We start from the raw sequence: 15,101 nt of genomic DNA, 5'->3' as shown, positions 1-15,101 counted from the left end.
ACGTGCCCGTCTCCTCGAGATCTCCATCGGGGATCTGCTGCCTTTCGATCATGGCGGGCGAGATCAAGTTCAGACCGGCCCCACCGTCAACTAGTATTTTTGTCACCTTGAGGTTGCGTATTGTTCGGGAAACCAACAACGGCAAACAACCGACCGCAGTTTTGCGGTCATGGTGATCCTCGGTGTCAAAAATAATAGGCGTGCTGGACCACTTCAGTGGCCTCTGGGCGTCGAATGATGGCTCCGCCGCAGTGACTTCACGCGCCCACTGCTTCAGTTGGCGGTGAGAGGTGTGCAGCGAGGCGCCACCGTCGACGCACATGGCCTCCGTAGCTTTCTGGAACTCGTGCTCGCTGGACTCATTGTCCTCATCATGATAATCATCTTCCTCCTTCTTGTCGCGGCCCTGAGCGGGCCTCTCTTGTTAATTATCCTTGTCACGGCGGCCTCCTCGACCACCATGCTTCTTGTCGGACCCCTCAGCACCATCCTGGCCCTTCTCCTTGTCGCGCCTCTCATATTCAGCTTTCTGCTTCTCTGCGAGCAGCTCAACCTGCCGGCAATTCTGGAGGTCGTGGCCTTTGGTGCAGTGGATCTTGCAGTACTACTTGTCGGAGCCTCTTGCCTTGTCGGCAGCCGCCAAGGCCCGGCAGGCGGCGCACCCGGCAACTTCCTTGTCGGGGTCGTCAACCTTGGCCTTCTTGGCGGCGCCGGGATCGCCGGATTCCTCGACGGCAGGCACGGTCTTGCCCTTACGCTTCTTGTTGCGGTGTCGTCCCTTCTTTGCCAGGGCGACGATGTCTTCATCTGTGGAGTCGGTTTCCGTGCCGACATCTTCATCGGGGTACTTCCTTCCTTCTTCAGCCCGAGCGCACCTATCGGCCAGAACATACGGCTCGGCTACATCCCTAACCTTGTTCATCGCCAGCTCCTCGCGCATCTTGCGATTGCGCACATTTTGATGGAATGCACCGATGACAGCGGCAAGATGAACATCTGGGATGTTGTACTGCACACGGCTAAACCTTCGTATGTACTTGTGCAGGGACTCGCCGTCCTTCTTGGGGATGACATGCAAATCACTCGCCTGGCCAGGAGCTTGGTGGCCTCCGGTAAAGGCGCCAACAAACTCGTGGCACAGATCTGACCAAGAAGAGATGGAATTCACTGGCAGGTGCATAAACCATGACATGGCGTTGGGCTTAAGTGCCAACGGGAAATAATTGGCAAGCACCTTATCGTCGCGAGCCCCGGCAGCTTGCATCGCGATGGTGTAGATGCCGAGGAACTCCGACTGGTGAGTCTTGCCGTTGTATTTTTCTCCGACCTCAGGCTTGAACATGCGGTGGGTGGGCCACTGGAACTGCCGCAGCTCACGGGTAAAGGCTGGACAACCCACCTCATAAGGTAGGTCACCGGCACCCCACGACGCTGGGCGGTCTACAGTGGGTCCCATGTGCCTATCTGACTGATGGCGCGCGTCCCACCGTCGCTCGATAGTGGTCCGAGCGTCTTCCTAAGCTCGCTCCCGAAGGACTTGACGTTGGCCGCAGCAGGATCGCGGGTCGGATGACGTTGTAGAAACATTGTCGCGGGCATCGGCCCGGTGAGCCGACGGCTGTTGTCACGGATGTGGGGGAGGAGAGTGCACCGTGGTCGTAGCGTCCCCGCTCCTCCCACCGCCGGCATGCACCGGCTCGACAGAACGCCGACGCGCTCATCTTTGTTGGCGAAGCTGATGAGGCTTCGAATGGTGGCCCTCCACTCGTCGAGCTTCTCCGCTGCTGGAGGGAAGTCGAGGAGTAGTTGCACGCGTGCCAACGCTTCCGCTGGCGTGGGTGGCGGTGAAATATGCATGGACCATGACGCGCTCCGACTTCTAACCATGTTAGAAGGAGCTCTATCACGGTCTCGCTGTCGCGCGCCGTTTTCGCCAGCGTTTGGGCACGCATGCTGGCCCGGTGCGTCTTGAGAGTGATGCAAAGGGCTCTTCCCGCGGCGGTGTCCGGAGGCACCAACGTCACGGCATTGCTCGTCATGCGCGACCTGGGAAGGCCGCAGCGCGAGCGCCGGCTGGGGCATCCAGGAGGTCCCGCGCCGCCCATGGGCAGCACGGCCCCGCCCCCTGGCCCAGCGGCGCGCGGCTCGTCGTCTCGGGCACACACGACGCTGCTCGCCTGGCTCTGATTGCCAGAGTGTCGCGGATGCTCGCGGGCCACATCTCTGCCACCATCCGCGACCGCTCCGTCGCCTTCCCGCGCTGGGACGGGTGGTTTGGCCCCAGACGAGCCGATCACCGTGATCGCCTTCTTCTTGGGAGGCATCGCGACGAAGGAGTCGATGACTTGGCTTCAAAACCGGATTTCCACAGCCTCGACCCCCTACCTGGCACGCCAAAGATGTCGAGGTTCTGGAACGACACCTATGGGATCCCTCGACGGAATCCCTTCTACGGTTGGCCGGGCGTGGGGTTGCGCAAAGAGCGGTTCTAGAAGATCAACTCAGGGGGATTTTTACCCAGGTTCGGGCCGCAAACGATGTGTAAAACCCTAGTCCTGCTTTGTGTGTATTTGGTGTTCTTGAGCTCTTAAGCTAGTTGCGGTACATGCCTAGTCCAAAAAGTCCGAATCCCCCCTCAGTACGCCTCGGGCCTCCTTTTATATGTCAAAGGGGTTGCCACAGTGGCACACAGGAGGTGGAAACTATGTATAGCGTACAAGTCTATCTCCTGACATCCTAGGACAAACGCATTTAATGCGCCGCCTATGTGTTCTCTTGCTTTATCGGGGACGGTAAAGAAGCTCGTCCCATCCGTCGCCGCCTCGCCTTGCTCTGACGCGTGTCCAGGCCGATGAGGCATGCAGCGCCACGCTGGCTGGCTGGCTGCTGAGCTGGTGTGGTGGCAGGGTCTTCACGAAGATCTGCATGCCACCATGCAGGTGCTTGGCTGGTTGGCCTAGAAGCCGCATGCTGCCACGCAAGTGCGGGCCAGGCATCGGCCCCGCAGACGCTCCCGGCAAGGGCCTTGCCGAGATCTCGTGGGTGTCCCCGGCAAGGGTCTTGCCAGGGGGAGGGGGGCTTGCGCGCGTCCTCGGCAAGAGGTCTTCGGTCGTCCCCGGCAAGATCTTGCCGGGGGTCTTTGTCTTCTGGTTCTCATCTTGGCTTGCAGGCCTTTGGTTTCCACAAAGATCTGCATGCCACCACGCAAGACACTCCCGAGCCTTGGTCTTGATGTTGTCGATGGCGTCATAACTCTCAGGCTCAAGGGTGGCGGTCTTGCTGGTGTTGGGCAAGTTGTCCCGGCAAGGCTCTTGCCGGGGCCATGTAGGCCACCCCGGCAAGGCTCTTGCCAGGGGAAGCCCATCTTGTCCCTTCGCTCTTTATGCTTCTGGCTTGAGTGCTGCCTCGACAGCCTTGTATCTTTGCTTCCCCTGCTCCGTCAAGCATGCCGCAGGTGCGGCTATGACTGCCCGTGCACAAGTAAAGGGGTACAGAAGGGCCCCTACTTTTGTACACCGACACTAGGAGATCGCCTACTTCGTAAAGATCTATCCGGCCTGACCATTGTGGTTCATAAGCGATGGTGATATAGGTTGGTAAGTGCTTTGTGAATCCTTGGTAGGCGATGCTACCGACACTTTCACCTTTGTGGTACTTAGTGTTAAAACCTTTTTGATTTGAACCTCTGCCAAAGTATGATAGCGCCAACCATCCAAACCTTTAGGAACAATCAGGTTTGCGATCTCTCTCCCAAACTCTCTTACCTTACTTGCAAGTTTTGCTTCCACACTATACTCTTTCGTAGTTTTGCATGTGTATGGTGTTCTTAGGCATCTTTTTGCTAAGCTTAAAATTTGTGAAGATTAAAATTGACTAGATTTTTAGGTGGTTACTACTGTTAGTCTATTCAACCCCCTAGCCTCCAAACGATGTTACACATCCTCTGCCAGGTTTGAAAAAATCCCACCAATACAACGTGATGGCAACACGTGTTGAACATGCCTTATGCCCCGTGTCACCACTAAATGCGGCGTGGGTTAACCTTTGTAAAGGGTAACCGCTAACTAGTGATTGTGATGAAACTACAACATTCAAAATCAAAACTGATGTAATATAAACTTAAGGAAACAAACAAATTTTGAAAGCTATTAAGAAAATTTCAATGAAGTGTTTCACATGACTATATGCACTATCATGTACGTGCACAAATGATATGGATGCCAAGTACCGAGTATCATTAGAAGTACACGACGATTCCAGAAAATTTTCAAATTGTTTTGCAACCACCACGCCTTGCCAACAAACAAATTTAAGTTGTTATCTCTTTTATTGTAATTGTGTTTTTAATGCTGGATGCAAATAAAAACAAAGCAGTGCCAGGCTAGGCTGTGTGACCGTGAAGAAAATCTAGCCAGCATGTTATCCATTTGCAAGCTTGCCTTGTAGTTTGGACCTGTCATGTCAGTGAAAGATGCTAAACCAAAATCATGAGATTAAGCAGGTGTGAGGCAACGTGGCCACATTAATATACAAGGTACGAACAAGCAAGTAGTTATGGACCAGCGTGGAATCTCAGAAGCATGCAAAGATTGAATTCACTGTATGAGTTCGATCAAAACTTTTGTTTCCTTTCTGTATGAAGTATTCTGTACATTTCTACATATATACACACACTGGGAAGATCAGCGATCCTTTAAAAGGTGGAAGCCAATCACACGGTGCAAGAGTAGCAGATGTTGAACAGTATCTATGAGCTAAGAATGTTTAGGAGAGTAACTCTGCTCTGGATCAATCTCCGGAACAGAATTCGTGCTCCAGCCTCAAGATCTCTGACACTGCACTCTAGGACCTGCAACTGCTCCTCCTTGCAAACAACTGGGTTCTTCTTCTGGAATGCCTTGGAGACGAGAGACCATTTTGGCACTGCGATTTGCTTCGACAAGAGGTGTACTGTTGACTCGAGGAGAGAGGTGGTGATCTCCCTAGCCTCGCTCAACAGCCTGACCATCCTGCAGTCCTTCTTGTCAGATGTAACCTTCTTCGCGACCTTCTTGAAATGTTTCTTCGCCTTCTTCACTAGGCGGGTGTAAGACTGGATCTTGACTTGAGCAGCGGTGTCATCTCCTTTTCTGGTCGCCACTTGCAGATCTTGGATAATGGCCTTCAACTCGGTGAAGTCCTCATGCATGGCGTTGCAGAGATCTAGTAGCTCAAGGGAGCACTCGGTTTTTTTAGATAGCCATTTTGACATGGCGACTCCCTGGGCGACGCCCCAGGCGACGGTGGAGGCCATCACCGCGGCGCCTCGTCCCGCACATCGGGCAGGCGTCGGCGGCCGTTTCTGGGCTCTTCTAGACTCGGACGACGAGGAGGCTGACGGCGACGGAGCGGAGTCGGGGGATTCGCCGGCGTCGCCTACTCCATCAGATTTGATCTTGGATTTATTTCATGCAGGATACGGCGAGGATGATGTAGCCGCAACCGTCGACTCAGTAGTGCCGGTGGAGGATCCGTCGCGGATCGGGCTACATCCAGATGAGAGGAAGGAGCTGGTGCGCCGCGTCGTTCACCGGCGAACGGCGGCGACGGCAGTCAGGCCATGGCGGGGCCCTATACCTAAGGTTAGTCTTCCGAATTTGACTGTTTTTGATCTGATTCGACCGGACTCTTGGACTACGGTTACTAGAAGAAAGATTCCTCGCCGGACTCGGGCTCGATCGGCGCCGGAGGTGACCGCGGCAGCGCAGCCAGCGGTCATGGCGTCCCAGATCGGTGCATTCCGCCAGGAGCGTTTGAATTCACTCCTGGGCCGCGAGGGGGGGGGGGGGTTCGGTTGTTGGGCCGCGGGATGTTGCTGGGCTGGGATCGGCTGGGTATGAGGCCCAGTCGGATCGGGCCTTGGAACACGTATAGAGCATCGAAGCATGCAGCCAGAAACATCCGTCGTTCCAGAAACGTACGCCGCGACCTAGGGTTCCTGGCTCCAAGCCATCGCGTCGATCCTTGCTGCCGGGGGACGGCCGGGCTCGCCGTATTCCGCCGCTCGGGACCATGGCTGGGCGTGGTGGGCAGCCGGTGCTCCCTAAGGCAGCTTCTGACGGGGGGGCTGGCCGTGGCGGGAGCGCGCCGCCGCCTGCTGCAGCCGGTGGCCGGGCCGCGCCGCCCCGGCCTGTGCATGGATCCGGTCGTGGGGGCATGCTGCCCGGTGGGTCGGGGCACCGGAGGACTTGGTGTTCAGCCCGGGGTGAGGCCGCCCTCGATGGCCGCCGCGGGACGTGGGGCGCCTCCGCCGAGGCATCCGTCTACTTCGGCCGGGGGGCATGGAGCTGCACCGCCAAGGCCGCTGATACATGATGATCTTCGACCAGTTGGCCATGATGGGGTACGGCCGGGGGTTCAGGCTACCCATGCCGGTGGACAGCCTCGTGCAGCACCACCGCCTCATCACATCACGAGACCGAAGCATAATCGATCGGGACCGACTCATATAAGACCTGACAACGTGACTGCCGTGTCATCGGATCCGCCCCGAGGGCAGTGGGGAGATGATGGCTATGACGTGTATGGAAAAGGCCAAAACCGAGGGTCATCATCTACGGGAGGTGGACGTGGATACGCATGGCAAAGTGATGGTTCGGATGAGAGACCCTTCCTTGGTCCGGCGGGCACCTTCGTTGAAGGGACTTCGGGCCCGAACGACCGGCAGAGAGGTGGTTTGCGTGGCTATCGTGGTGGCCGTGGTGGTGGACGGGGTGGTGGTCGTGGTCGGTTTCGCAAGCTGCCCCCAACACCGGCTGTGGTTGACCAGGCCTCTTCGGATATGGCTCTTGATCATGTGCAGTCGACGGAGCTGCCTAGCCAGCCGATGGAGGTGGTGACGGATTTGGACAATGTTGAGGTGCCTAATACTGGTGGAGATGCCGAGGTAAGGGACATGGCTGAGTCTGAGAGGGCATCTAAATGGGCTCGTAAAAAAGAAAAGATGTTATGCTATCGATGTGGTGAGAAAGGCCATTTTATTGCAGAATGTGTAGCGGAACTTTGTAGCTTGTGTGGCAAGAATGCTCATGTCATGGGGGACTGCCCGGTTATGCGTGACCAGGCTCCTGTGCTCACGATGTATGGAGTATATTGTGCCGAGCTCACTTTCTTTGAGTCCCCGGCGGCGAGGGATATTAATGTTGTGGCTCAGAGTATGACTACTGGCATTGTGAAAGCCACCCGAGAGGTGGTGTCTGAGGCTCAGATTGTGCGGAGACTTCAGGAATTGGTTCCCGGTGACTTTCAGTGGGATCTTGTTCGGATCGAGGACAATGTCTTTAGGGTTGATTTCCCAACGGTGGACGACTTACAGAAGCTGCTGAGTTTCGGGCTATGCAGGCTGCCTGGTACTAAGTGTATCCTGGAGTTCCATGAGTGGAAAAAAGAGGAGCCTAAGGGCAAACCGCTCACAAAGGTGTGGATGCGGTTTTCAGGGGCCCCATCTGAGGCTTTGACCGATGCTCGAGTTGTGGCGAGTTTGGGTATGCTGGTGGGTAAGACTGAGGAAGTGGACATGGCTTTTACCCATGCACATGGGGTGGCCCGGATCTTAGTGGGCGTTCTGGACATTGATTTTATCCCGAACATGGTTAACTGGTTTTATCGGGGAGAGGTGTTTTCTCTCGAGATAGAGTTTGAGGATGTCGAGTTGTTGGCCGATGTGGGTTCTGGGGCTGATATGGACATGCACGAGGGGGATGGTGATGCCGGTGCTCGTGAGGACCCGTCTGAGGACACAGGACGAGAGAGGGCCAATGGGACTAGTATGGCTGCACAGGTACCCCGTGATGGTTCTGGAGTCGAACCTGCACCGGCCCCGACGGTACCGATGAGTACATTGCGTTTTGGGTCCTTTGAGCCATCTTCGGCACCTCCTAGGCTTTGGAGTGACAGGGTTGAGTCTGCTGATTGCTTTGAGTGTATGCTTCCTCCTTTGGAGTTTGAGGTGGTGGCTAATCCTGGGATGGAGACGGAGGTGGAGCCTCAGGTGGGTTCGCCTCCTAATATTGTGGCTTCGCCTAGGGATATTAAGACAGGCTCGGAGGTGCTCTTTGGGGAGGGGAGTCTAGGGCAGGTGGTCCCGGCTTCTCCTTCTCGTGGTTTACTGCAGGTCACTCCGGTGAGGCCGGCGTTGGTCGGCCGTGGGGGAGGTTGCCCAGCCTCCTCTCCTACTGCGACGCCGGGACCGGTCGACTTGGCCAGTACCGGGGTAGCGAGCCCGAGGCAGGAGGCCTCGGCTCCTGCTTCTCCGGTGGGAGCGGTGGTTCCCGCGCCGGCGGCTACGCTGGGGGTAGAGCTGGGGCAGGTGGCCGTGGCTCTTCCCTCCTCCCCGGTAGTCGGGCGGGCTGCTTCTCCTACGAGTTCCTTGCCTGCGGTCAGGAGGACCGCACTGTCGATGACTTCCACGCTTCGCTCCGAGCCGGTAGGCGGGGCAGGAGGAGGGATGGGGCAGGTGGCCCCAGCCGTCCCGTCTCTTGTCCTACCCGCCGGACACCTGTCCGAGGGCATTGGGAGCCCGCGGCCTCCTCAGTCGCGAGAGGAGGTTATTGCCTTTGGCGGGGTCCCAGACCCGGTTTTGACGGGGAGACGGATGAGTGCTCGCGTTATGGACCTTCTGGAGGTGGATGATATGCAGCAGCGGTGCGCTATGAGGGCGGCCAAGCTTCAAGATGCTGCGATATCTTCTGGTATGTCCGTTAACATATCTAATTCTTTATTGCATTATGCCCCTGAGGAGATTATTAATAATGCAAACCAGTTAGGAGTTTCACTCGGCGCTACTGATAATGAAATTTCCAATTCGGTGAATGATATGTTAGATCTAGAGGCGGAGCGGGCCTTAGAGACTATTCGTTATCTTGCTGCGGTCAAACCCATGAACGATGAGGAAATTGATGCGTTAGGGGTTAGAGTGCTAAATAACCTATGTGCGGATCTAGCACCTTCCAATCAGGGGTCTGAGGGTGATGATGAGCCCTTACATGATGTAGCCGTTGATTCCGTTCAGCCCGGTGATGAGGACCGGGTGACGGAGCCCACTGAACCTAAGCGTAAGTGGAAACGAAAGATTTATCCTGACTCTGCAGTGCGTAGGAGCGCTAGGTTCCAGACTGCTAAAAAATTCCATGATGAACTATGAAAGGAATCTTTTGGAATAGCAGAGGTCTGAAGGACTTGGCTAAAAGAAGATTTCTTGCTGAAGCTTCTCTGGAACATCGGTTAGATTTTATTGCTTTGTCGAAAACTGGTAGAGAGAATTTTGCGCCACAATTTCTTTCCTCTCTTGCGGGTGGTATTGATTTCGACTGGCATTGTCTCCCGCCCCGAGGTAGATCGGGAGGTATCTTACTGGGGGTGAGGTGCGATTCCCTTGAAGTCCGAAGTGTAGTTATGGGTGACTTCGCGGTAAAGTTTCGAGTTAGGTCTAAAGTTGATGGGTTCAACTGGGCTTTGGTAGCGGTCTATGGTGCCGCCCAACCCGAGCTTAAACCAGAGTTTTTGGCGGATCTTGTTCGGATATGTGGGTCCGAACAACTGCCGATTTTGGTCGGGGGTGACTTCAATATCATTAGGAGGAGAGAGGAGAAAAATAATGATAACTTTGACGGCAGATGGCCGTTTATGTTCAATACCATTATTGAAAGTTTAGATCTAAGGGAGATTGAGCTTTCTGGTAGAAAGTTTACCTGGGCTAATGCTCTGCCAAATCCGACGTATGAAAAGCTTGATCGGGTTCTCGCCAGCGTGGAGTGGGAACAGAAGTTCCCTCTTGTTACGGTGCAAGCTCTCACGCGGGGAATCTCCGATCACACACCGTTGTTCGTTGACTCAGGGGAGCCGAACCATGTGGGAAACAAAAACACCTTCTCATTTGAGATGGCCTGGTTCGAACGCGAGGGGTTCGTAGACATCATAGCCAGGGAGTGGGCCAAGGGTGTTGGAGGAAGGACGGCGGTCGAGCGCTGGCAGAACAAAATTAGGCATTTGAGAAGTTCCTTACGGGGTTGGGCTAAGCACCTCAGTGGGGTGTATAAGATTGAGAAGGATAGGCTTATCTCTCTTGTACAGGCCTTGGACGTAAAAGCCGAATCCGCGATATTGCTGCCCGCCGAGCTCCAAGATAAAAATGAGGCGGAGAAGAGGCTGAAGGAACTTCTCCGAGAAGAAGAACTGAAGTGGGCTTTGCGTGCCAAGGTCCACAAAGTAGTCCAAGGGGACGCGAACACTCAATTCTTTCACCTCATTGCCAATGGTAAGCACAGAAAGAAGCGGATCTTTCAGCTAGAGCAGGATGAGGGTACTATTTTAGGTCAGGATAATCTCAAAACCTATATTACTGAATACTATAGACAGTTATTTGGACCGCCGGAGGACAATTGTGTGTCCCTCGATGAGTCCAGAATCGAGGACGTGCCTCAATTGTGTACTGCTGATAATGATATCCTGGTTGCCCCGTTCTCAGAAAAGGAGGTGTTAGATGCTATTGCACAAATGAAAAATAATAAGGCTCCCGGCCCGGATGGGTTCCCGGCTGAGTTCTATAAAAAGTGCTGGCATATTATTAAGGGGGATTTACTACCCATGTTTCATGATCTATTCTCTGGACAGCTTCATTTATTTCACTTGAATTTTGGAACTATCACTTTGCTACCAAAGAAAACGGATGCTGTGAGGATTGAGCAGTTCAGACCGATCTGCCTCCTCAATGTTAGTTTCAAAATATTCACCAAGGTCGGGACTAATAGGCTCACATAGATTGCGCAGTCTGTGGTGCAGCAATCCCAAACTGCTTTCATGCCGGACAGGAACATCCTTGAAGGGGTGGTTGTTCTTCATGAAACGCTCCATGAAATCCATTCCAAAATATTAGATGGAGTAATTTTTAAGGTGGATTTCGAAAAAGCGTACGATAAGGTTAAGTGGCCATTCCTCCAACAGGCACTGCGTATGAAAGGTTTTGATGAAGCCTGGCGCCGACAGGTCGAGTCCTTTACGCAAAAAGGGAGTGTGGGAATTAAAGTGAATGACGACATAGGTCATTACTTCCAGACACATAAAGGACTAAGACAAGGAGATCCGATGTCCCCTACCCTGTTTAACATTGTGGTGGATATGTTAGCAATTTTGATAGGAAGGGCTAAGGAGAATGGTCAAGTGGGCGGGTTGGTACCTCATCTTGTTGAGGGAGGTGTCTCCGTCCTTCAGTATGCCGATGATACAATCATCTTTATGGAGTATGATTTGGCCAAGGCGAGAAATATGAAGCTAGTGTTATGCCTATTTGAACAATTGACCGGGTTAAAGATTAACTTTCATAAGAGCGAGTTGTTCTGCTTTGGTAGAGCCAAAGATGACCAGGAGTCTTATAGGCAATTGTTTGGGTGCAAGTTGGGGAGTTTACCCTTCTCTTACCTTGGTATTCCGATTCACCATCGTAGGCTTACAAACCGAGAATGGAAGTGCATTGAGGATCGATTTGAGAAAAAACTGAGCTGTTGGAAGGGTAAGCTCATGTCATACGGAGGCCGCTTGATATTGATTAATTCGGTGCTCACTAGTATGCCTATGTTTCTCTTATCTTTCTTTGAGGTCCCAGTTGGTGTTAGGAAAAGACTGGACTTTTATCGATCGCGTTTCTTTTGGCAGGATGATGACTTTAAAAGAAAATACCGGCTTGCTAAATGGGACATCATATGTAGACCGAAAGACCAAGGGGGTCTTGGTATCGAAAATCTTGAAGTTAAGAACAGATGCCTTCTTAGTAAGTGGTTGTGGAAGCTGTCTTCCGGGAATGAGGCCATGTGGGCGCAGATCCTACGCAGCAAGTACCTCCAGACTAAAACATTGTCCCAGGTCGCAGTCAGGCCGACTGATTCGCCTTTCTGGAAAGGACTAATGAAAGTCAAACAATCTATATTCAATAGGACAAGATTTGTTATTGGAAACGGTACAAGTACACGTTTCTGGGAGGATACTTGGCTTGGTGAATCACCTTTGGCCATTCAATATCCATCTTTATATCGGATTGCTCAACGACACGAGGTGTTTGTGGCAACGGTATTCCAATCTGTTCCCCTTAATATTCAGTTTCGACGGTCGCTAGCGGGCAATCGGTGGGAACAATGGCTCCATCTAGTTAGGAGACTGATGGAGGTTCAACTGTCTCACCAACCCGATATATTGCGCTGGAAGTTGACTAGCTCTGGAGTATTTACAGTTAAATCAATGTATATTGATGTTATTAATTCGAATGCTATTCCAACTTCCAAGCATGTTTGGGGTGTCAAAGTTCCTTTGAAAATTAAAGTGTTTATGTGGTTTGTCCATAAACAAATTATTTTGACAAAGGACAACTTGATTAAGCGCAATTGGACAGGACCTACTAGGTGTAGTTTCTGTGATCGGGATGAGACGATTAAACATCTATTCTTTGATTGCCCGTTGGCCAAAGTTCTTTGGCGGACGGTCCATATTGCTTTTAATATTACTCCACCGACTTCGGTCAATGCTTTATTTGGGACATGGCTTAATGGGGTTGAGCCTGCATTAGCAAGACATATTCGGGTTGGAGTTTGCGCTTTGTTATGGACTATTTGGAATTGCAGAAATGATTTGGTTTTTAACAGAACATCACGGATTCATTTTTTGCAGGTTATTTTCTGAGCTACGGCACTGATCCGTTCATGGTCGCTACTCACTCTGATGGAGGCCAGGGAGCATTTGGTTACTGGATCTATCCGTTGGGAGATGGTAGCTCGGGATATCTTCAACCGGTTTGGATGGCGGTCTTGTAATAGGATAGGCAATTAGTTTCCCTATCTATTTTTAGCCAGCCTATCTATTTTTAGCCAGCCTTTGTGTGAGCTGCATTTTTCTTTTGCTTTTGTCTGGCCGGAGATTGTGGAACCTTGTTGGCACTCTTTGTTTCTTGATTAATAAGATGGCCGTATGCATCGTTTTGATGCAGAGGCCGGGGAGCCCCCCTTTTCGAAAAAAGAAAAAAAAACATCTTCCTTTGCTGGGAAGAGCAAATTTGGTTGCTAGGAAGGCACAGGATCTCTTCAATGGTGTTGTAGATGTCTCCAAGCCTCCTCAAACCATCAGAGATTGTCTCGATGGTCATGGAGGGTGAAGAGGTGCTTGCCTCTAGGCTGTGCATCTCCTCTTCGACCTTGGTGTGAGGCCTAGAAGGCAGACTAACTGATCTAAGATGGCAAGCCATATCTGTTGCTAAGACTCTTTCCTCTGTATTGAGTACTTGAGGTTTGAAGATATGAGAATGAGAGAGCACCTTTCGGTTTGATGTGTTTAGCCTTCTTCTGAGGCCTATTTATACAGAGGAACTGTATGATACAGCGCCATTCGAATGTAGACACAAGGAATCATGCCAACTCATCTCCACAATTTTGTATACCAAGTTTGCGAGATCTGGTGCAACATTTGGAATCTTAGCCCATGTGTAGTTCAAATTCTTTAGTACAGTAGCTATTCTTCCAATGAGATATCACATTGTCATGTTCCATTAATTGGCGACAAGAATCAGCCGGATGGTTTGCTCTATTGGTGGATCTTGACATAATTGTGTGTTCTAAATATTTTGTATGGTGTCCTAACCGAGTATGGGTTGGTGCATACGTGTTATCTAGTTATTATACATTTACTGATTTGAATAGGTGTGGTGTGTTGCACAGCCCATGCTACTTGCTTGCTCAACCTTGGATATTCGAGTTGGCTTGATTTGGCCGTGGATAGCAAGATCCACTGTACAAGGATCCTTTGCTTGTTGCTGAGGAACACATGGCATCTGAATAACATGGCCATCTTGTAGAGACACATTCCAAAACTCAGTTTGAACAGTATGGTATTAGCTTGTATGACGGCCAGCAATGATGAGCATTTCTGAGTAACTATATTTTCTGAAGATCCATCTGAGTTAAATGCTTCAGAGTTGTTTTATTCTTGAAGACGCTGTCCAAGCTATCAGCAGCATAAACATTAAACTGATCCTCTAATAGGTGGGTGCATTCAGAAAAGAAACTCTTCTCTGATCAATCTCCTCAACAAAGTCTAAGCACTGCCCTAAGAACAACGAAACTCCAGTTTCAGTATTTGCTCCTTGTTGCATAGAAGTGAACTTAGAGACAAGATACCACTTGTTATAAATCGGCATCACAATTTACTTCAGTAGGAGCCGCCTGGGTGACTGAAGCATTGAAGCAACGACCTCTCTTGCTCCAGCCAACAGTTTGACCACCCTGCAACCCTCGTCAGCTGAAGGAGATTTCTTGTTGATCTTCTTCCACTGTTTTGGCCCCATCTTGGTCAGACGGCTGAAGGACTGGATCTTGGTCTGAGAGCCAATGTAATTTCCTGAGTGCTTGTCTTGAGCTAAGAAAAGCTCTCTAGGATGTCGATCAGTGCAAGATAGTGCTGTAGCTCAAGCTCCACAGCCTACCTTTGTTGCTCTGGCAAAGGATAATTTGGCTGCATATGATCTCCTCGATGCTATTGTACACACGTACACACCTCCTGAAGCCATCGAACATTGTTTCAATGGTAGCCAAAGGTGAAGAGATGTTCGCCTTCAGAGAAAAGAGGTTTTGCTGGCTAGCCATGGCTGGAATGGGGGATGGTGTGGTGTGCTTTCTACGTATCTGGAAATGGAAGAGAGATTCAGAGAAAATAAATTTTGCTGCAATGGTGCTTAACCGGTATGGTTTGCCTCTCTATATAAGCACAAGCCATGCAATGGCTGGCCTTGTAGACAACTGGAATCTCGTCGCTGATGGGGTGTTGTGCCGCTGCCACCCATCTCCACGACAAGCTGATTTTTCTTTTGTATGTCTGATCAGTGTAAGTAGCATCTCCAACTATTCGCCTCTGGTTGAGCTTATGAGCACCTTGTCATGTCTCCACTATGGGCAGCAAACTCATCTGCACGATCATGCAGTTTGATGTCAGATCCAGATCCAGATCATGAGATTGATGAGCTAGTGGAGAGAAAGAGCTAGCTGTTGCTTATTGGTGGTGGAGGAACAGTTGACTTCACCTTTGAGCTC

General features: G+C 51.6%; 1 protein-coding gene across 4 annotated transcripts; it reads right to left on the bottom strand.

Annotated features, from left to right (window-relative positions):
- Positions 1-4,747: 4,747 nt before the first annotated feature.
- LOC147959389 (uncharacterized) lies at positions 4,748-15,054 on the bottom strand. Of its 4 annotated transcripts, XM_087535993.1 has the most exons (3): positions 13,050-15,054; positions 10,622-10,640; positions 4,748-5,221 (listed from the first exon to the last, which is right to left on the bottom strand). In XM_087535993.1, exons 1-3 carry the CDS (start codon positions 13,262-13,264, stop codon positions 4,748-4,750), a joined length of 708 nt encoding a protein of 235 aa, XP_087392119.1. In that variant the 5' UTR covers positions 13,265-15,054. The 4 variants fall into 4 exon arrangements, with proteins under 4 accessions (XP_087392119.1, XP_087392118.1, XP_087392120.1 ...); XM_087535992.1 differs by lacking the exon at positions 10,622-10,640 and having other exon boundaries at positions 13,022-15,054; XM_087535994.1 differs by lacking the exon at positions 10,622-10,640 and having other exon boundaries at positions 4,748-5,241; positions 13,051-15,054.
- Positions 15,055-15,101: the final 47 nt, after the last annotated feature.

This window comes from Triticum urartu, chromosome 7A (assembly GCF_056163025.1).
Source record: "Triticum urartu cultivar PI428250 chromosome 7A, HENAU_Tu73, whole genome shotgun sequence".
Taxonomy (NCBI): Eukaryota; Viridiplantae; Streptophyta; class Magnoliopsida; order Poales; family Poaceae; genus Triticum; species Triticum urartu.
The sequence above is the reverse complement of the archived record's forward strand: the minus strand, read 5'-3'. Positions and strand labels throughout refer to the sequence as shown.